Source organism: Onthophagus taurus, chromosome 1 (assembly GCF_036711975.1).
Source record: "Onthophagus taurus isolate NC chromosome 1, IU_Otau_3.0, whole genome shotgun sequence".
NCBI classification, from domain to species: Eukaryota; Metazoa; Arthropoda; class Insecta; order Coleoptera; family Scarabaeidae; genus Onthophagus; species Onthophagus taurus.
In genome coordinates this window covers 340670-363319 of record NC_091966.1, presented here as the reverse complement: position 1 = coordinate 363319, position 22650 = coordinate 340670, and the positions used below count along the sequence as shown (strand labels likewise).

The 22650-nt window shown below is 37.2% G+C and overlaps 1 protein-coding gene and 1 long non-coding RNA gene across 12 annotated transcripts in view; both read left to right on the top strand.

Annotated features, from left to right (window-relative positions):
- LOC111425167 (disco-interacting protein 2) overlaps nt 1-22650 on the top strand; it is a 144887-nt gene that overhangs the window by 28082 nt on the left and 94155 nt on the right. For 6 of the 11 annotated variants that reach the window (XM_071201450.1, XM_071201442.1, XM_071201471.1 and 3 more), the window contains exons 2-3: nt 1920-3662; nt 20157-20195. The exons of 2 other annotated variants lie outside the window; for them this stretch is intronic. In XM_071201450.1, coding sequence (XP_071057551.1) covers nt 1967-3662; nt 20157-20195 — 1735 coding nt within the window. In that variant the 5' untranslated portion in view covers nt 1920-1966. The remainder of the gene's footprint in view (nt 1-1919; nt 3663-20156; nt 20196-22650) is intronic. 3 more of the 11 variants (XM_023059012.2, XM_023059003.2, XM_023058974.2) reach the window with 1 other exon arrangement.
- LOC111425224 (uncharacterized) lies at nt 14961-15656 on the top strand. The gene is made up of 2 exons (XR_002707698.2): nt 14961-15412; nt 15466-15656. It is a non-coding gene; the product is annotated as an uncharacterized lncRNA (long non-coding RNA).

Below are 22650 nucleotides of genomic sequence, written 5' to 3'. Positions count from 1 at the left end.
CCAGGAAAGGTAACTGTTTAGCAGTTTCCGTTTCCATGGTAAATTTAATCATGAGGTGCTGCGAGTTCAAGTGGTCTAGCAACTTCTGGGGACACGTTTTCCCATGTTGCTAGATCATAAAGGTAAACCACGGAACGAAACCATATCCTCCTCAAACATGTCCGCGTACAAACATAGAAAAATATATTATATATATATGTATATAGAAGCTTTACTCCCCACCATTATTTGGTCGAAATGAAATTCAGCGCCATTGGCGGAATGTACTAGTACTTCTTTCGATAAGCCGCGAAATTTAAATGGATAATTTTTATATAGTATAGTGGTTTTGTTTATTTGTTTTTAAATAAAAAAAAGCTACATTTAATTAAATATTTTTATTTAAAATTTACTGAATATAATAATATATATATTATAATAATAAAAAAGAAAATTAGATATCTAAAACAACAATACATAAAAAAAAAATAGTAAAATGCAATGTTGATGAACATTGCATTTTACTATTTCATTACCATACATCTCCAAAAGTTTCGGTGTTCACTCGATTTGGTCACAACCATCTTGAGTGGTTTGCCTTCTTTGTTCCTTTTTAAGGTTCCATTCACCGAGTCAAACACATTATCAAAAAAATTTAAAATTTGAGCAGTTTGACAAGCCTCTTTTAGCATAATAGTAATGATTGAATCTGTCGAACAAAACACTGATACTTGTTGAAAGTATAACCACGCATGCGCACTTTGTTTTGTGCAGATAATACAGATTGCAAATAGCGCTCGCAGTGCCATCTCTAGGTTTGTACTAGTACTACATATACGTATTCATTTTATAAGTATAAGTAAACACACCGTGCGTACAAATTGGCGATTACCGGTGAAATGGCGATCTCATGGCTGCCACGAGATCTTTGATTAATACTCTGCTGTATTGCACAACATTTCAATTGTTATTATTGCTTGTCAACAACATGGTGTGCAATCTTACTACTATAAAAATGTAAACCGAGATTTAGTACCCTCACAATCCACTGGATGAGGTTGTAGACTGAATTTGCAGCAATCTGCATTATCTACACAAACAAAGCGCTTGAAACCATAGAAAAATTTATGTGTAACGTCAAACTCAGAGGTGAAAGCAAATGTCACATTTTTGTTTTGTCGTTTAGTGTGATAACCCCGTTGTATTAGCAAATTTTCTTCCTTACGTTCTTTTGGCTTAGTGTTTTATATCCTTTAGTTAAGTATTTAAATAAGTTAGGGCCATTTTTACCACCTCTTGATAAGTTTATCCGATAGATAAATTGGCGCTCTCAGCCAATGAGAGCAATATACTTTAAAAACTATGAATATTATCTTGGAAAAACTTTAAATTCATAATTTTTCCTATTTATTTGGAAAATGCGCTTGACCTCTTCAAAATAAAGTAATGGTATAAATCAGTATAGAAATACCTATATTTAAATTTCGCGCTTTAACCTAATTAGTTCCCTCACAATCCCCTTGGGAGCGCTTGTACCAAAAAATAGTGGGGAGATGACCTTCTATATACATAATATATATAAATTTTTCTATGGTCAACAATATCGATTCTTTATATTCATTTAAGTATTGTCAAATGAAACAGCTACCCAAAAAAAAGGGGGCTAGTGCGAAATTAGACATTGATAGTCCGCGCGCGTGCATTGAAAGGTTAAAAATAACATTAAACATATTCACATAACATCTCAATTGCTATGTTCACGCAATAGCAATTTCTGGGCGTGCCATCACTTACAAACCTATCTCGAAAATGAATTTATTTGTCCATCACGATCCAATACACGTTTTCAATTAAGTTCAATTAAATATCGCGTCGTGCCGTCAAAGTTTGCTGGTGATTTCTTTCAATTTCGCCCATGTTGCTTATCTGACTTCCGCTAGGTCGTCTTCGCGATGTCTTCATCGAGCAGAGCGAATAATCAGCGGAAATGAAGCCGATCACCTTCGAGAACCTCCGCCGATTGGTCGGCGCGGGTCGCAAGAAGAAGGAGAAGGAATCTTCGTTCAAACGAAGCGATTCCTTTAAAAGGATTTCAATCCGTAGGAGTTATTTGGATAGGGGTAAAAAGAAACAACTTCAAAAATTAGAAGTTGCCACTCAAACGGTACCTGAAGAAGTTCAAAGTATAGAACAATCCCCATCGAAGAAGGTTGATTCTTCAGTTCAGGTGGATAAAGTCGATCTTAATCAACAATCTAGTAAAATGAAGAAAGGTAGAGGGGAAGGACCGGGACAAAGTGTAATAGCCTACGGGCAGTGGCTGAAAGGAATTCGTAAAGATGAAGGGACTTATTCGGGTGTTAAAGGCGCGGAAAGAACTGTTATTTATGTTCCGGCATGTGAAGATGACGAACAAGTTCCGGTGATACGACAATTATCTGCATCGCCAGTGATAAGACGGAGATCTCCCCCCAGAAAGAAAAGCCCTCAAAAGACTGAAAAGAAACGCGAAATATCGTCCACTAGAATCACCACAATTGAAGAAATACCCAGAAAAATTTCACCCATTCTTCAAAGAAAAGAAAGCAATGATTCCGCTGTTGAAATGTTCCCTTGGGGAAAAAAATCGAGACCATCGACTCCTTTAATGCCAGATTCCGGCGCAGAAGAAATGTGTTCTTTATCAATAAGTTTAGGACGAATTTGGATGGACGCCCCCCAAAATATGGCACCAAGAAGCTTGGAAATGCCAAAATCATCAAATAACCAACCAGTAGCTCACCATTCTTTAGATTCTGCCTTAAAAGAACTGCGAGACGACCCAATAGTCATAAATAGGTTACAAAAACGACCAACTCCTCCAGTTGCAAGAACTTTATCTTCAACAAGCAACACAACCACATCAACAGGATTATTCTCCAGCAAAGACTCAGGATTTTCATTCTCCATTTCAATTCCAAAACTTACCGATGAAAGTGTTACAAGGGGATTTTTCAGAAAAAAACCGAAACCAAAATTGTCTGTTAGCCGTGATGGTTATTTTAAGCGAACGGGCTATAACATAAATGAAAGAAATTCGGTTAAGCGACGTAGTAGTAGGAGAAAGAAACTTCTTAATTCGAGTAGACGAAAGAATAAATCTCCTCCTAGATTCGATATGTATCAAGTGGTTGTAAGTAGACCGAGATGTTTAAAAAACCTCAAATTAGACCCAATGATTTTCGTGCCCCCCGAAAAACGTAAAACCACATCGGTTAAAAATAAACCTTCATTCAAAGTAAATCTTCGAGAAATTAGAAATTGTCCGCAAAGAGAGGCTGTTTACTCAACCGGCAGTGCCGATGAAGGATTATACGAAAGTCTGCCCGATGACATTGATGGAATATCCGATGAAGAAATCCAAATGAGCGGTAGGATCTCAAGAATTAGTTTACGTGAAGATGATCACGATTATAGTGACGCGTATTCGAGTATTATTTTAGAAAACGCTGTTAATGAAATAAAAAGTAACGGTGTTCAAACGGTTCAGTGCGTTATTTCGGGTGCACCCTCGCCCACCCCTAAACGAAAACCGGTTCGTAGAAAAAAATCTGGACTTTCTAGAAAGAAGAGTATTACTTACGTCGCTAAGCCAATTGTTAAAAGAGCTCCATCGACGTTGAGGAAACCTAACAAAAAAAATGGTAAGTCAAATCTCATTTTAATGTTCAGAGTAAGTTAAATAACAAAGGGTAATCAATCAAAACTTGAAATACAAATATTTCATTTTTATATTACATGTATTAATATTTGTATGTAAAAACAGAATTAATCCTAAAATATCGTTGAATTTTACTCTAATCTAATTTAATCAGCTTCAAGGCTAAAAATAATCTTTATATACTTATTTGTATTTACTTTAGATTAATGTATTTATTCATATACATATTTTAGTGGCCTTATATATTATAGATGTTACCTTTTTTACGTTTCTATTTGTTTTGGTGAAAGTAGGGCATTCAATAAATGAACGAAATTTGTTACGGTAATACAATAAAAATAATGGATTACGAATAAGACACGATTAACCCCTTAGCGCACTATTTTTGAAAGCGAGTTTAGGGCGCTCGCATTAACTCGAGCGTGTACGTTAATAGGTCAGCAAAAACATGAATATATTGTCATGTGATAACTTCACATGACAAAATAAAGTATCGGGCAATTTTCATATGCACCCGAATTCAAGCAAACAATATAGAACAATAATGCTGGATGCAGTTCTCACATTTCATGCACCTGTACAGGGTGTCCCAATTTCGATGTCCGCATAGGCTATCTCCGAAACTAAAAGAGATAGAAAAAAGTAGCTTACATGTCATGATCTCGTTTTTCGAGAAAATGCTAATGCCGAAAACTCCGAACAGCTATCGTCTTTTGTTTTCGCCCTATCGGCAAAAACTGAAAATTTTGCAAAAACGACAAACGCGAATATTTCACTTATTATCAAAGATGGTGTATTATAAATAAAACATTATATGGGCAACTTTTTACGAAGAATTCAGTGGCGTAGGTAGAATTTTTTTCCCATCTTTTATTTTCGAGATTTTAGACGTAACTTTATTTTTTTAAATGGAAACCATAGTTGGCTATGACTTAAAATAATTTGTTATTTTCTTCTGATAACAAATATATATAGTTTGTGGGGTATATTTCTTATAGTTATTGAATAATTAACAAAAATTCATTTTGTTCCATCTAAATCTAATGTATGTATTTAAAAGTTAATGTTGCTATGGTGATAACCATACATACTATGATGGAATATAATGTATCAATTTGTTTGTTCTTTCTAAAACTATTGTATGTATTTAAAACTTAATGTTGTTAGGGTGATAACCATACCATGAGGGAAAGCTTTGTTTCCAATTATTGTCAAAGTTTGTAGCAAGGACAGTAGAATCTAACAGGACTGCTACATCCATTGTATTTTTGTAGTCGACTACGGGTTGGTTGCCCGCACTCTACGTCACACTATTTGCCACGCCTGATAACTGTCTATGTTTTTAGAGGTTATATGATAGACATTAATACGTCTAAAAACATAAAACTTCAAAACTAATATGAATACGTCTAGGATATAACCTCTAAAAACACACAGCAAACGCATAGACCATAAAAACAGCTAGGCGTGGAAAATGGTGTGACGTAGTTTGCGGGTAGGCTGTCACAACAATGGATGTAGCAGTCCTGTTAGATTCTACTGTCCTTGAGTTTGTTGTAGTATTTAAAAATTCACTAACAACTCTGGCATTATGTGCTGGTGCTCCGTCATATTGAAAATATATCATTTGAGACATATTTAGTGGCAAATTGTCGTCCAAAGGGTCAATGTGCTGCCTTAATATATTGAGGTATTTCCCTGAGTTTAAGTTTTTATGGTAGATACTATATGCCAAAATTCTATTATCTAAAAGGGCACACCATACATTGAACCCCAATCTTCTTTGAACACTCAGAGACTTCATCGGTCCAGATTACATTTTGAACAAACAGCAGATTATTTAATTTTTTTAAATATCATCTACAAAATTCTAATCTTCGATTGACATCTTCGGCACGTAAATTTTGAGTTAGCCCCGCTTTGTATGATTTATACTTATTTTTCCATCATATTCGGGAGCAGCGTCTTTTGGGTGAGACGTCTTGTTGCAATTTCTCTTGCAGGTCATTTTGGTATGTTTTTGTATGTGATTTGGGGAAGGACCAAATATCTATTAAATTTTCTGCTGACCGGCTGAAGGTTCGTACGTGCGGTTGTCTTCTTTCTGGATATCTTGTGAAATAAAATTCCGCGGCTAACGTCGCATTCTTATCTGATAACATATAGCATTCCATCATGTTACATTTTTCATAATTTTCGAAATTCATTGTAAAGTTTTATTCAGTTTTGTTATACTTTGACACTTAACATGCTGGTGCATCGTACCAGCACATAATGCCAGAGTTGATATCGAATTTTTAAATACAAACTTTGGCAATTATTTGATACATTATGTTCCATCATAGTATGTATGGTTATCACCATAGCAACATTAACTTTTAAATACATACATTAGTTTTAGATAGAACAAAATAAATTTTTATTAATTATTCAATAACTATAAGAAATATACCCTACAAACTATATATATTTGTTATCAGAAGAAAATAACAAATTATTTTAAGTCATAGCCAACTATGGTTTCCATTTAAAAAAATAAAGTTACGTCTAAAATCTCGAAAATAAAAGATGGGAAAAAAATTCTACCTGCGCCACTGAATTCTTCGTAAAAAGTAGCCCATATAATGTTTTATTTATAATACTCCATCTTTAATAATAAGTGAGATATTTGCGAATGTTATTTTCGCAAAATTTTCAGTTTTTGCCGATAGGGCGAAAACAAAAGACGATAGCTGTTCGGAGTTTTCGGCATTAGTATTTTCTCGAAAAACGAGATCATGACATGTAAGCTACTTTTTTTCTATCTCTTTTAGTTTCGGAGATAGCCTATGCGGACATCGAAATTAGGACACCCTGTACTCTGCCATACGTCTGTAGGCAACGTGACTATTTAACTACGACATTAAAAATCATTGCCTTACTCCAAACTGTTGTTTCTATTGGGTCCCATCTTCATTTTGAATTGGAAAACTTGTCAGATTTCAAACAACTTCTTCCCTTCTTCGTTCTTGGCAGTGTCATAGAACTTCACTTCGTGCTTGGTCAGACTGCCAATCAATACTTTGAACTGCTTGGAGCAGCTTCCTCATTTTCCATGTTTGCACCTTCTATTCAATCTTCCATTTTGCTCGGCCCCTTAGGGGGGACATATATCTATTCCATCAACCCCTTCTCTTCAACTGTTCTCTCTAATGAAGGTCGGTTCTGAACCGAAATTAATTATATATAAATTTCTATTAAAAATAAGGTCCAACAGTGACTTACTTCTGTTATAATCTACACTAAGCTTTCAGTAACGCATCCTGGCCTCTTCAACTATACTCGCTGCTCCTCTGGGATAGAGGCTGATTTTTGCACGGGGAGTAGACTGATATGATTGTATTCTCCAGGTTTTTACGATTACTACTGTTGACGGAGAATACTGTTTATCTAATAAACGGAGAATCCCTACCTGTATGTAGAGGTATATAGGAGTCGGTTATTATCTTTCTAAAAGGAGACAGTTACGTCGGTAAGAACTGCAGCTGGATGGCCGTAGCAGAATTTCACTTTGCATAACATCACATTTATCGTTGATAGACAAATAACTTCAAAAAATCCACAAATATTTTTATGATTAACGATTGTAATTAAAAGAAACAAGAGTTTTTTGTACGTGCAATAAAATTAACGTGTAGTGTCTATTCATGATTCTCAAATGTCAAAACTGTATAACGTGCAGACGAAGCTACAAGAGAGAAAGTAAAAGCTAAATCGTGCCGTAGTCGGTATTACAAATTTTATTGCGCAACATAATCAATTAATTGATTAATTTCTATGCAGTTTAATAACGCAATTTATCACCTTATTGTTATGTGTATGAATAATATTTTTCATTTTTATTCGCATCTAATTGTTTGTAACTATTTATCTGAAACTCCATATTTTTTAGTTAATTAATTATAATTTTGCAATATTTTTCTCATAGAAATAAAACGCATCCATAAACAATTATTTAATGGTTTTAACTCACGCTTCAACTGTACCTAATGAAAATAAGTCACGGTTAAGCAATCAATATAAAATCTAATCAAAAAGTAATTTTGTTTTTAAATAAACTTTATGATATAAATATTAAATAACCAATCCGGTTATTTGTAATTCGATAAAATGTCGTATCAAACCGTTCAGTAATTTTTTGTGTTGTTTATTGGCAAACCAACTCTCTGGAGTTATAGCCCATAGGAAATTGACTAATAAAACTGGATATGGTCTGCACGGAGCACATTCGTTACGTACTCAATCCGAGTATGGCATCTACGATTCTACCAGATTTCCCAACTTTTCGTTTAGTAATGTGTAATATGTTCCAAACGAATGAGTTGCGTAATAACGGTAAAAGCGCACGATTAAATAGTTTTAATAAGTTCATCTATGCTGCGGATGTTTTCTGCATTCCAACCATTTTTTTGAGTGTGCTAATATTGATTATGATTTTTTATTGGTTGTAAATTGTAAAGAAATTAGCGTTCTTGAGAAAGTGACACATTAGGAAGAAAAATGCAATTCCGGAAACCCAGTTGCATAAAATTTCTATGTCGTAGACGCGTTATTTCCCACGAGCACTTCCTTCTCAACAGCACACACACTTTTTGGAGCACTGGTGAAAGTTAACGTCCTAAGGCACAATAGTATAAGATGAAGCGAATTTTTTTTAATAATTTCTTTTATGTGATCCTCGAAAGGTCTATTGTTATTAAAACATAAACTATTTGAAGGTCAATAAAAATGTATTGCGTCCAAGCGGACGAGACTGCACACATAAAACAAGCGATAAAATAATAATAAATGATTTACGTCGCAGACTGGGCCAAATAAGAGATTGTACGAAGCCGTTTTATGGCGTTTGCTACGACATGTAATCCGGTGTATATGGTTTCGAGATGCCAGTTGGTCGATAACAGTAAAAAGTTGGCTTAATTAAGGATCTTGCAGGTACCGTTAGAAACGAGACACAATTGAAAGTGCAAGAGTCTTTTTCTATATCTCAATTCCGTGCTGTAACATTTTAATCACAAAATGATAATAAATTGGGTGTTAATTGAAACCTAATTTCTAATGGATACCACTAAATAATAAAGATTCCTACTACAAAGAGTGCGGGAAGTTAGCCCCCCATTTTTGATTTTTAAATTTTTTATTGTTGTTCTAGATTGTTCTAGAGTTATTCTACATTGTTCCAAAGCGGCAAATCGAAAAAATAAAAACTCCGCGAGAAAACCGAAAAAACGGGTTTTTTGGCTAGCCCCCCATTTTTGGAAAAATCAAATTTTCTTTGTTGTTCTGGGTTGTTCTAGTTGTTCTAGTTATTGTTCTAGAAAATCAAAATTATGGGATACAGCATTACGAAGTTATAACTAAAAATAGGTTTGGCCGCCGAAATGTCTAGTTGATTGCTGTGAGCATAGTTTTTCTATTATCAAGTCCATATTACAAATATATACTTATTATAGCTAACGCAATCTGGAACAGCTATTATTTTTACTAGAACAATTCTCTAAAGGGCACTTTACTCTTTGAAAGTTAAAGTTTTTGGAAATTTCAATCAGTAATTCTTGTGTCAGCGGTTTTAATAATGACTTACGAAAAAAATCCGTACAAGTTGAAGAAGCTACTGAAATAAATGTACAAATGTGCATATACACTCAGCAGCAGAAGTCTGCGTACAACGAACGTAGTATGCTTTAAGCGGTAAAAAAATAGTGATAATCTAATGCGATAAACTTCAACTCATATTTTTTCTGTATTATCTAATTTATTAACAAACTATAAATCAATAAAATATAAACATTACTTAATAAAAAAAATTTTAACTAAAAATACTTCAAATAATGCCTATGCAAAAATCTGCGTACAGATCAAGGCGACTTCTATAAAAGATATATTAGTAGGAGGTCGGATAACCCTTACGTTTAATGACCTCCCTTAAATGTTTCGGCATGGATTGTACTAATTTCTTCGTGTCTTCCCTAGTGATTTTTGCCCATTCGTCAATCATAACACTTTTTAGCACTTCCTTCGATGTTCCAATAAATCCCACGAGTGTTCAATCGGATTTAAGTCCGGTGACTGTGGGGTTGTTTTCAATTGTTTTGGGGTGTTATATAGCAGCCAAAGTTTGGTATTGTGGGGCACAATGTTTAGGGTCGTTGTTTTGTTGAAAAATGTATTCGGACCCCAAACCCAAGTTGTCGGTGCTTGGCTTCAAATTTTCCTTTAAAATGTCTATATATAGTTTATGGTCCATTGTGGATGTTATAAATGCCAATTTTCCCACTCCTTTGGCGCACATACATCCCCAAACCATCACTCCACCATCTCCATGTTTTACAGCAGCTTTTAAGTTTTGAGGATCAAGAGCAGTACCGGGTTTTCTCCACACAAGTTGTTTTCCTTTAATGCCGAAGATGCAAAATTTACTCTCATCTGTAAAAAGAACCTTCTCCCAGAACTCTATAGGCTTATTTAGGTGTTCTTTAGCAAAGGCGATCCGCTTCTTTCGATTGACATCTGATACAAATGGTTTTTTTCGTGCAACGTGACTGGTAGTTGGCCTTTCATAATATTCTTCTCACTGTATCTTTGCTGATTGTCTTATGAAACTGCTGCTGTACATTTTCTGCTATTTTTGTTGCTGTCAGCCTAGGTTCTTTTCGTACCTGCTGCACAATGCTTCGCTCCTCTCGGTATGTTAGAAGGGATGGTCAACCCGTTCGCGGTCGTGAGACGTAGTCTCCAGTGTTTCTGTAGTTATTAATGACTCTCTGAATAGAGGAATGTGATCTGCCTACAGTTGCTCCTATTTCTCGTAGAGTTTTTCCCTCTTTCCATAGCTTTACAATAATCTTTTTTTCTCCAACTTCAATTTCTTTTCCTTTCGTCTCCATTCTAAATTTTAGCTTCCAATTCTTTACTAATGCAATTGAAATCAACTATTTTGTTGTTAAAACCGGAAACACCTATTTACAAAACCGGTTTACACTAGTCGCTTTGCTCTGTACGTAGATTTTTCCATAGGCATTATTTGAAGTATTTTTAGTTTAAATTTTTTTTATTAAGTAATGTTAATATTTTATTGATTTATATTTTATTAATAAATTTATAAATTGTTAACATGCAGAAAAAATATGAGTTGAAGTTTATCGCATTAGATTATCACTATTTTTTTACCGCTTAAAGCATTCTACGTTCGTTGTACGCAGACTTCTGCTGCTGAATGTATGTTTATAAATGAGCAAAGTGATGTAACCATATTATTCCATGATATTAGTTTATTTACATAATTTAGTTTATTTAGTTATAGTTTACCTTAGAATAAGTTATTGTACTGATATAGTAATACTGATCGAATAGTTATTGTATTATTTGTTAGTTTAGTTTATTTATTAATTTATTACTTAGTTTATACACTTTAAATCGCAACTTATGTTTTACTATTATAAGTTTAAAGAGAAAGGTGAAACTTGTGATTTTTAGAAAATTAGGATAAGCTGACCTTATTCCATATTTTTTTAGTTTTTTAATATCACAACAACTGAAATTTAAAGTTTTTCTAGTGAAAATAACAGCTGTTCTGAATTGTTTTAATTGTTGTAAGTACTAATTTTTAATATGAAAGTTTAAAAGAACTAATGCCGCAGTGATTAAATAAACATTTTAAGTACCTAGAACATCAAGAACAATTTAGAGCAACAAAAAATATGTGATTTTGCAAAATTAATGTCCGTGTTAAACGTAAAACACATCTGGAACAATTTGAATCGGCAAAGTTTGAGTTATTTTAGGTTGTTCTATTTTTTTTAATTCTTATTGTATAATATAAAACCGCTGACACAAGAATTACTGATTGAAACTTCCAAAAACTTTAATTTTCAAAGAGTAAAGTGCCCTTTAGAGAGTTGTTCTAGTGAAAATAATAGCTGTTCCATATTGCGTTAGCTATAATAAGTATATATTTGTAATATGGAATTGATAATAGAAAAACTATAGTCACAGCAACCAACTAGACATTTCGGCGGCCAAACCTATTTTTAGTTATAACTTCGTAATGCTGTAACCCATAATTTTGATTTTCTAGAACAATTACTAGAACAACTAGAACAACCCAGAACAACAAAGAAAATTAGATTTTTCCAAAAATGGGGGGCTAGTCAAAAAACCTGTTTTTTCGGTTATCTCGCGGAGTTTTTATTTTTTCGATTTGCCGCTTTGGAACAATGTAGAACAACTCTAGAACAATCTAGAACAACAATAAAAAATTTAAAAATCAAAAAATGGGGGGCTAACTTCCCGCACTCTACTACAAACCTAGATTTATAAGTGGAAATATGAAATTATTATTGATAATTTTTGCGCTCGGTTGCAATTCAAATGACGGCAATTCCGGTTAATTGAACCAATAAATTTCCAAGCGAACCGGGGACACCAACGACTGCGCTACACTTTATAAATAATTAATGTGGAAATTTATCGGCCGACCTAAGCGTGCGACAATTTAATTGAATTGAGACCTCCGTACCAGCTTCTGTTGCCTACTTGACAGTTAAGTTACTTGCGTTTTAAATTTACGTCTCAATCAGAGTACGCCAACGGAAGTGCGGTTAGTTTTTGTGATTTGCTACGTAGAATCTTGAATACTAAGAGATTCATTTTTATACAAAATCCCCCATAAAATTAATTATTAAAACCAGTTCAATTTTCCTCGATCATTGTTGCATGCAATATTACCGACCGTTCCCCATTATTGTTGAATATATTACGTCGTCGCGTCCATACTTCGTTGAACACCACAATAAAACGTAGATTAATTATACGACATCCTTATGATAACAGCATCATCGGCTTAAATGGTAGCATGAATAATTTTACGGAGACCAGAGCAATACGCTTGCGAATTAGAAACTGAACCGAACTTTTTTCTCGTTAGTATACACGCAATTTTGTCATTAAGAGAAAGCAGTTAATTGTCAACGGAAAGTAAAAGGTGATAAACCAATAATCACTTTCTGCGGACACGACTTTTCATGAACCATTTTTTCTCACGCTATGCGCACCATCCATAACAAACCATAGCCGATGAGGCAATCAATAACAAACCATAACCGAATAGAGAATCGAAAAAAGTAATCATCGATGATTTAATCGAAGAAAATTGTAAATAAATAAGTATTTTTTATATCGTAAAATCACCTTGGCCTGAATCCCCCCCTTTCGCTTCTTCGCAATAAGATTTAAATCTGCATGTTACAAAAGTTGCTTGCTATAGCAGTATTTTAAGTAAATCTCCTTGGACAGAAGCTCCCACAGCAAATGCTTCCAGAATGCTTCCCCGCGGAGATCCCTAATCTACTATTCATAGGAAAAGAGCGCCATCCCGTCTGTCTACGTCGACTGTGTGGCCACGAAGCGCGTTTATTCGCGTTATAACAGGCTCCTACCTTATCTTCCACCCGTTTTACTTACATCTTTCAAGGTATATTATGCACACCTCCCGGGAAAAAGATACAAGAGGGACACTAACAAGATAAAAGTGACGTTGGTTGTTGCATATTTCAAGAACCTAAAATATCCTATACGATAGTTTTATGGGTTAAGTATATGCCTTATTTTTAAATTGGGTTCCTCCTAACCCTTAAATTGTACGAAACAATCTGCGATAAGCCCGGCGTACACCGTTTGTGGTTATTAATAAATGTTAATTACGAAGGTATATTGCCCGCGAATTAAACAAGCTTATATTGATAGTGAACCGCATTTGAGCGAATTTGTGAAAGTTCTTATTAAAACGTACAAAGAATACTTAATTGAAACTTCACTTAGACACACTATCTATTATCGCACGGTGCAAATCTGCTACAGCATTTTCTTGTGTATAACAATGAAATATGAAACAGGGTGTTCTAAATCTCATAGAAAATTCCCATGCGGTAACTAGTAGTTGGACATAATTTTAAAAATTGCGCTGTTATATAACTTAAAAAGTAATTTGTAAATTTACTCTTTCTACCAAGTTCGTTCTTACCAGCTTCTGTACTAACAATACTTTATTAGTTATACTACTGTTTCGAATCGCAAATAAGAACAAAATTGGCGTAGTACATTGTTGCTAAAGAGTTAATTGTTTATTTTCCACAAAAGAGTAATTTTCTTAAAAGACATAAGCGTCGACATCCATGGTTATTGAACAATCAGCGACCTTCTGGGTTTCCTTCGTGCTCGCCCAAGCTTTCAGTGGTTGTGAAATAAGGACTTCTTCCTCCATGCTACGGAACCGTAACGATGACCTTTGAAGGCAATTTTTCGCATACTTAGATCAGATGTTTCCGTGGTTTCCTGACCGTTATGGCGTGCCCCTCCCGCTCACGTTACGTCATCAAGACCTCAAATGTTCGCGCTTGTGCAATGCTCAGATGCTTTCAGCAGAAGAACACACTCCAACGCCGCGTCTCCACCACTTTCACTTGTTCGGGTTTTTGTTTTAACCCAACACTTCGCAACGTTACAATTACACATTAGTACTTATTCCAGAACGGATTCCTTTACTATGTCCATGCGATATCAGTTATACAATCAACCAAATGAGATCATTCACTTATTGAAGTGAATTAAAAAAAAAACACAATGCGTTCTGGGTTATTCAAAGAGAACGATGACGATCCCTTCGATCGCCAAAGAGAGTTTCGATTGACGTTATGTAACGAGGGAAACGCACTCTCGCGGAAAGGTTGTCGTTCACATCGTTAAAATGCCCGGCCTATGAATGGAGTCGGATACAATGAGCTTCGTCGCATTCTGAAAACTATTTCTGTGTGAACTAGAGCAGTGGTGCTTTTTGCGTCTGAAGAGAAAACTTGTTTAGCAAACACTCGGTACCGGAATCTAGGTTGCTTGGCACTTTTATTTGTTATTATTTGCAAATGAATCGCAAAGTATGAGGATGCACAAAATTTAATTTATTTTTGTATAAATATCTTGGTTGGCTATAAGAAAATAATAGTATGGTATTTGAGAAGGTTGCAATAAAAGAAGATTCTATCGATTCCAACCAAGTTACAAGGTTTGTCGGTGTCTGGAGCACGTTACAAGCAAGAAAGGAACTCGAAGCTCACGTCGATTGGATACCTTGGCGCCGTAACGACCACGAAGAGAGCATCTGGAGCGTCATCGAGACAAGCCGGCGGGGCTTCTCTGGCATTTAAGACCTTAGAGTTTTAACGGCAGCTCGCGGTGACGTTTACACGTCCCGAAATAAGATAACCAGCCGGGGGCAGAGGCTCGCTCGGGAAAGGGGCCGTCCTCATTAGGCGTTCGCCGTCACGTGCGGAATACTAAAGCGTACGTGCACGCCGCCACGAAACATCTCATTAGCGTCATTGTGTACGGAGTCCAGTGCCGGAGAACGTCGCGGACGACGGCGCAGCGTCGTCGGGGGGTCGTTGTCGTTGGGGGGAATTCGCCGTCCTCCCAAGAACGGAGGAAATTGCACGTCAGCGCGACGGAAGGCACCACCCGCGGCGCGTCGTGATTCCCGGCACAGGAGTGTCCCGGGTGAAGAACGTGAGAGAGGAACCAACATCACGAGATGCGGGCCGCCAGCCGGACGAGGGAATATGTGTAAGACACGACGGTTGTTTGTTGGACCGCGACGTGGGGCACCGGGAATTAGGACGCCGGAGGAGGTGAAATACACCCGGAGTAAGTTGAAGGCAAGTGAAGAGGTTGGTATTTGACGGCTGAAAGGAATTTAGGTATTTGAGAAGATAATCAACGTCGATTCCTGTCTATTTTCGAGAAAGGAAATTGTCAATCTTTGAGAAAGACTTTGAGTAAGAAGCAAAAAATAACATCTGTTGTTATTTCCTTTATTGGCGGACAGCTGTACATAAAGATACTGTTGTCAGTTGAATTGAATAAGAAATAAAATTAAATTAAACTTAAATCTTGTTTTAATCCGAACGTTTCCTGAAGTCCTCCCACGAACTATGGTATTCATAGTCTCGCCCAGGTCAGCAACAGGTTTCCGCTATCTCCTTTTTTCTTCCTGTCCGTTCCAATAGCCGCCTGCTTATCTGTGACCGCCATTAGCAATATCGACTCACGGACTGCGATGTAGATGTAATTGGCAGTAAGCGAAGTAAGCAAAGATTTTACATGGCTCAATACTTCGACCAGATCAGCCGCCTCTGATAGATGTCGAACAACAGTTAGAATATTACGGTGTTGCCGCACGACGGCACCGAGCTATCGATGATTTATTTAGTAGGCAATGCAAGGAACTCGTGCCAATGTGGATTTCTACGTAACCGTCGGATGCCATTAAAAGCGCATTTCCGGTTAGCACTTGCGCCTCACGATTTCCAACAAATGTACGTTTCAAGCATTACATACATTTCTCCTCTATGATCGGGAAGTGAAAATTAATAGAAAATACCTTTCAATGAACTTTTAATTCATCCATAAAAAATAATTTATATAAAGAAATCACTTTTCAAGGAGTCTTAAAGATTTTACTACCTATTTTTTTGATTGATAAATAACTCTTAATAAATATTTAAACTTGTCCGGCCATTTAATTCTACTCGATATGTCCACTATGCACACCATTCTCAATTCCTCCGAGCTTGTCACGCCCTTTATGAAAATGATAATTTTTTACAATCATTTTTAAATAATCGCAAAAATTCGAGTTTTTAAGATACCTTGTTGAAACGTTGGCGATACATTACATTACATAAAATACATATCGGGTAGACGGACCAACCAACCTTGCACCGCGACCCTAAGGATCTATTGTACCCCGATAGATATCATTATCAAATTTCACCGTGCAGTCCAATGCTCTTAACGAACATTAATACCTTGCTCGGCGAAAGGTCATTCAGATCTTTTGAGGAGATAAACTGCGACCCAAAAATCGAGAATCTGATACGGTTAACGGCAGGGCAGTGGCATAAAACATGCTCAACCGTTTCTGCTTCCTCCGCACATAGTCGGCATTCAACATCGTCGGCTAAACCCAACAAGTTGAGGTGTGCTTTTAATCGGCAGTGCCCATTAGAACTTTTATGCTACTACGGGCAAGTCCTAAAATATTCCCGGGTTTGACAGTGGCGATGTTAATAAACACCTTAGCATGTCTCATTCCAGGAGAACTGGTCCACAGTAGGCGAAGTCTCTCTTCAGCCCACAGTCCAACCCTATATTTAGCCATCGCAAATGATACACCAACTGCTGGTTCCGGTCCCACAAACGCTTCAGCGCTGCCATCTCGTGCTAGCTTATCTGCCGCTTCATTGCCAGCAACCCCAGAGTGACCCGGGACCCAGATCAGAGACTCTGTTATCACAACTCAGTGTGTTTAATGTTCTCTTACAATCATTAACCAGAGCCGACACCGTTTTCACGGCTTGCAGCGCCTGGAGAGCGGCTTGACTGTCTGAGAAAATTCGTACTGTCATGTTCTTCACCCCTCTTTCAAGAAGGATTTTAGTACCCATTTCAATAGCAAATACTTCCGCCTGGAATACAGTACAGTACGTACCCAGGCTGTAGGCTTCCTTAATTCGAGGTGTCTGGCAGTATACTCCTGCTCCTACCCCTTCAGGCGTTTTTGATCCATCTGTGTACAAGCAAATGTCTGCCCGAACCAGAGAATTTTCATTTTCGATCCAGGACTGCCGCTCAGGCAGTACAATCTGGTATCGAGCATTAATCACTGATAGTGATACCGCCAAATCTGACGGCATTGATAGCACAGTATCAGTGCTTATAATGTCTTCCGCAGCCCATTGGTAGGACATGTCGGAACAGTTTTGAGCATATTGCTTAAATCTGTAAATGGTTGTTCTAGCCACTTTCTGTATATGCAAATGCAGAGGAGATAGGCCAAGCAGAACTGCCGACAGACTACTGATAACTGAAGTCTGTCGGACTTTCCTATACCAGGCTGCTGCTCCGTATGTGATCATAGGTCTAACCACAGTCACATAGAGCCAGTACAGTCTTTCAGGGGTAAGACCCCAATTTTTTCCACAAAGACTGCGACAAGTCTACAAGGATAGTCTAGCTTTGTGCAAAACTCCCTGCAAATGTCCATTCCATGACAGGGTTTTGTCTAGGATTACTCCTAGATATTTGACTTCCTTTGAGAAAGGAATTTCTTCACCTTGGATAGTTGGGCGGATTAGTCCATCCAACTTTCGCTTCCTGGTGAAGGGCACAACAATTGTCTTTTGCGGGTTTATTGAGAGGTTCTCTCCCTTACACCAAGCGCAAATGGTATCTAGTGTCACCTGGAGGACTTCAGATATCCTCGGCAAACAGGTTCCTTTGACCCTAACGACAATGTCATCAGCATAAGCTTGTATTTCCACACCAACGGCTTCGACTATCGCAATCAGATCGTCAACTAGGAGGGACCAAAGCAGGGGAGATAACACCCCTCCCTGCGGGCAGCCACCTCCCGGCCTGAAGCGTATCGTATCACCGTGGAGTGAAGTAGAAACTATTCTACTATCTAGCATATTACGGATCCAACCCGCTATAGTTGCTTCCACTCCCCTGTCAAGAGCAGCTCTTTCAAGAGATTGTGGTATTGCGTTGTTGAACGCTCCCTCTATATCCAGAAACGCACAAACCAAGATATCTTTATCCTGCAGCGTCCTAGATACTCTACCAACTAAGTTGTGTAGAGCCAATTCTGCTGATTTTCCCGCTTGATAAGCATACTGGTGGCGACTCAGTGGACCAGATACCAATGGCACCGTACGGATACACCGTTCCAGAACTTTTTCAAGGGTTTTCAGCAGAAATGACGTTAGGCTGATGGGTCGAAAGGCGTTAGAGGTAGAGACCGAACGGCCCGCTTTGGGTATGTAAGATACCCGTACCTTAGTCCATTCTGCCGGCACATATTTCCAGGCGACACTCGCTCTGAAAATTTTTACCAAAATTGGCAACAACAAAGACCTCCCCTGCTGTAACAAAGCAGGAAATATATTGTCTTCTCCAGGCGATTTGAACGGCTTAAACGTTTGAATTGCCTGGTCCACGGATGTGTAAGTGACGACTTTTCTAGCCACACTCCAATCCGTATTTGAGTGGCGCTTTGCCTTGCAGGAATAGCCCGCTGTGGCATTATCGGCCCTCATCATCAGGCTTCCTGGGAAGTGAGTCTGCATTAGAAGCTCCAACGAGGCTCTACTAGAGTCCGTAAAACTACCGTCAGGCCGCCTAAGTGAGCCCAGGGGTAGTGCCGGATCTCTAGCGAGAATCTTGTGAATTCTTGCACTGCTGGGTGTGTCTTTCACTCCCTCACAGAACCTCCTCCAAGACTCTCTTTTTGCCTTACGTATGTTTTTGGTGTAATTTTTTATTGATAAAAGTAAATATAATTGCATTAAATGTAAAGAAGTAAAAGTACCGGTAAATCTTAATATTGAATAACATTTTTAGGCAACATAAAAGGTGTAGAAGAAATTAAGACAGCATTTATAGAGCTTTAGTTACTAATATTTTTAAAAACATATATCGTGAGAATATGATCTGTTAATGAGCTTTAACTTTTTAAATAGTTTTTGTTCAAACGGTATTGCATCAATAATGGATGACATTTAATATTTTATTGACGGAAACAACTCCGTCTTTCCTTTAACCCAGTTTCAACCGCACAATTATCCGTTGAAAGAAACGAACAACAAAACGAACTTAAGGAGAAACGCTTCCTCGTCGCCCAGATCTATCGATTCGCAGTTTGAGTTTAAAAACGGAGAGTTTGTTGATGGAGAAGGCCGCCTCTCATTAAGTGTCACCTGTAATGTTGTTTAATTGGAAGCTTGGCGTTTCTCCGCGCAATTAAGGCCATAGGCGTAATCAAATAGAGAGGAGGAGGAGGTGTTGGGAATAAAATTCGTTCTAATGACTTCCTCGTTCCGATCCGAAATCGCGTCCAGACGTCGCGTTGTGAAACAAACCGCAATTAATACGCGACCATCTGTCGGCCAACACCGCCTCTAAACGCGTAATGACGCGAGCCATTACCTGGTAATGGATATCCATTGTCCTCCGGCGAGCAAGAAATATGGAGGGTCCTTGGTCCTGCCGAGCATTTTGCAATTATTCGCGCACAGGCGACGTAACGCGTGTAATGGATTTTGAAATTAACCTAGAGAGGGGTTTCACAAACTTTATAAAAAAGGATTGTTTTAAAATATTAATAAAAAAGGTTATATAAAATTCGTTCTAGTATAAAAAGAAAATTGCGTCTGTTAAGTCTTCGAAATAATAGATCACCACGACACGTTCTTAATATTACCTTCCGCGACCGCAATTTCTATCAATGGCCATTTATCGCGCAATTCAAATAGCTACACGCTCTTAAATCAATACATATATTCCATTAGATCTCGTATAGACACTAATTTTGTGCTTTTTGTTCCAGGTAAGTGGGATGCCGTACGTTACTCGACTCGTTTTCACGGTGAGTGTGCTAAATTACAGCAGATGTTCAAAATGACATACAACCTATCTTTATGCCGGCCGTTATTGCATTGATTTACGGTAATGGCATAGACCGTGCGTATTTATTTTAAAATTTAAGGCCGGACATAAATTGCATTGACGCCGATGGACAAATTATGACGTAATTAAATTGCAATTTTTCGATCGGCCGTTGCTGATTTAACCGCGTTACCGACACTAGATTACTGCAAATATTGAACTATCGTGCTTTATCGACAAATTCCGAAGCTTTGTTATTGATAACGCATAATAAGTTATGATCGGAATGGTTATAATTGGTGTTTGTTTTTCATTTTAAAGTATTGTTAAGCAGACCATATTTTTTCATTAAAGGAATACCGAGAATATGTCATAGTTAATTTAGCTTCGGCTGCATTATAAAATCCGGGATAATGTATTTACCGTCATGAGACTTAACAAGATTCGTTAACGTTTTATTTGCCGACCCAATTATCCCTTTTCCATAAAAGCGAGTGCTGACCTTTAATTTCTACAAAAAGATGAGCCTGCAAATGTTGATCTTCTCGAAGATTATTTACTTTTTTAACGTTGGAATTTTTCGCGCTTCGGTACCTCTATAAATTGAAAATTTTTAATTGAATATTCAAGTCGTTATCGTTCAATTTTAATTATAGGAACATTAATTAGGCTCTGAAGTGGATGCTGTACATTTCGTTAATAGACATGTTCATTGTATATTCATTACTATGGTGTACAATATCTACATTAATTCTAATAGCATCGAGTTGCTTCTCGAATACCGAATGCTTAATAATAGTTTCGCTGATAGAGACAAATTGCGAACAAGCGGCACGTGTAAGAGCCTAGGTGCGCGCACGTGTGATTCAAACAACGGTCTCCTATTCGGTTTAATTATTGCCGACGTCGCCGCCACCGCCTGAAGTATATGCAACCAGGCATTTCGATGTGTTGGTTGTACGGTATATGCGACCGACATTACTACACAATACCGCAGCAGATTAGCCACTCTGCATTTAGCCTATTGAATCGCTCATGGTAGGGCAATAAATTTCGGTGACATAATTGTGATAAACGCTGTACGCGTTTCGACCAAATATCTCAACCATTAGTAAATTTGCGAGAAGCTTCGCCATCAAGATAATTGTTTTTGAATTGTTCCGGATATTCCAGATTATCCGCGTTTGCAAAATTATTACACTTATCTTGTATAATGTACATAATGAATTTACATTTAAGTTGCACGAATGAGCGACGGGAAGAAAATTAACGCTATGTTGATGAGACCGGAACTCATCAGGCCACACAATTGTCCTTGTCGAAACCAAGTGCTTTGGTTAATTGTTAATTAGAGTACACGGTTCGACGGTTGATAGGAAATTAGAAATCGATCTGTAATTATCCAGTCCTACGCTCTTCGAGTCTTAGACGACGGTCTGAGCTTTCGCTTGCTGTTCTAACAGGTTAATTGGCATAATCAGCTTAATTAGCCTTCAGGTACAGTTAAAAAGAATATAAAACCAAAAAAGACTTGGTATACACATTTTACTAAGAGACGCAGTATAACCTATACCTAATATACAGGGTGTCTCGTTAAGCGAACAGAGCGGCTGTATCTCTAGAACGGTAAGGCCTAGAGGTTTGGGGAAAAAATCCTTATAAGCAAAGTGACCAAGAGAAATAGCTGGAAATTATTTTGAAGTTCGTAATTCGACCGCTAGGGGGCGTAACTGCCATTGAGAAACATAAAGTTCCCACTATCTCAGAAACTTAGACGATGAGCTATAACTTTGACAACATCATTTAATAGCTTGGATAATACCGCATCGCTTTTGTTTTGCGATATTTCTCATATCTGTCATAATAAGGGAGGGGGAGGCCAATGCGTTTTCAAATGTTTACATTTTAATATCTCCTGGACCATTCAACCGATTTGAATATTTTTGATCTTGTTTGAAAGAGCATTTCATGCTCTTTTAAAAGATATTTTCAGTAAGACCGCTTGGTTTAAAACAAATGAGCTAGAGGGCGTTATCTGCAGCGGTTACATATTTTTGTGATTTTTGAAAAAAAGTTAAATGGAACGGTACTATTTACTTCACAGACCATTAATCACCATAAAATTTGCTAAATATTAGTGAAAACCGCATCTCGATATCTCCATCCATTCTCGAATTATAAAGGAAAATGTTAAAAATTCGTATATCTTAATCGGATCAAGTTACCTTAGGAAACAAATAAGTGAGAACAAAAATTTTATTATCTAGAACCTTCCTTCACACTTTATCCAAGCTTAGAACTGCTTCAAAACTACTTTTGAAGCGTGTTGAAAAACCAACGGATCAATGAAACATCAACAATGATAATAAAACAAAATAAATCAAACACTTAGAATAACTTGAATTTTTGGCAAAAATAACTCACTAATGTGCGAA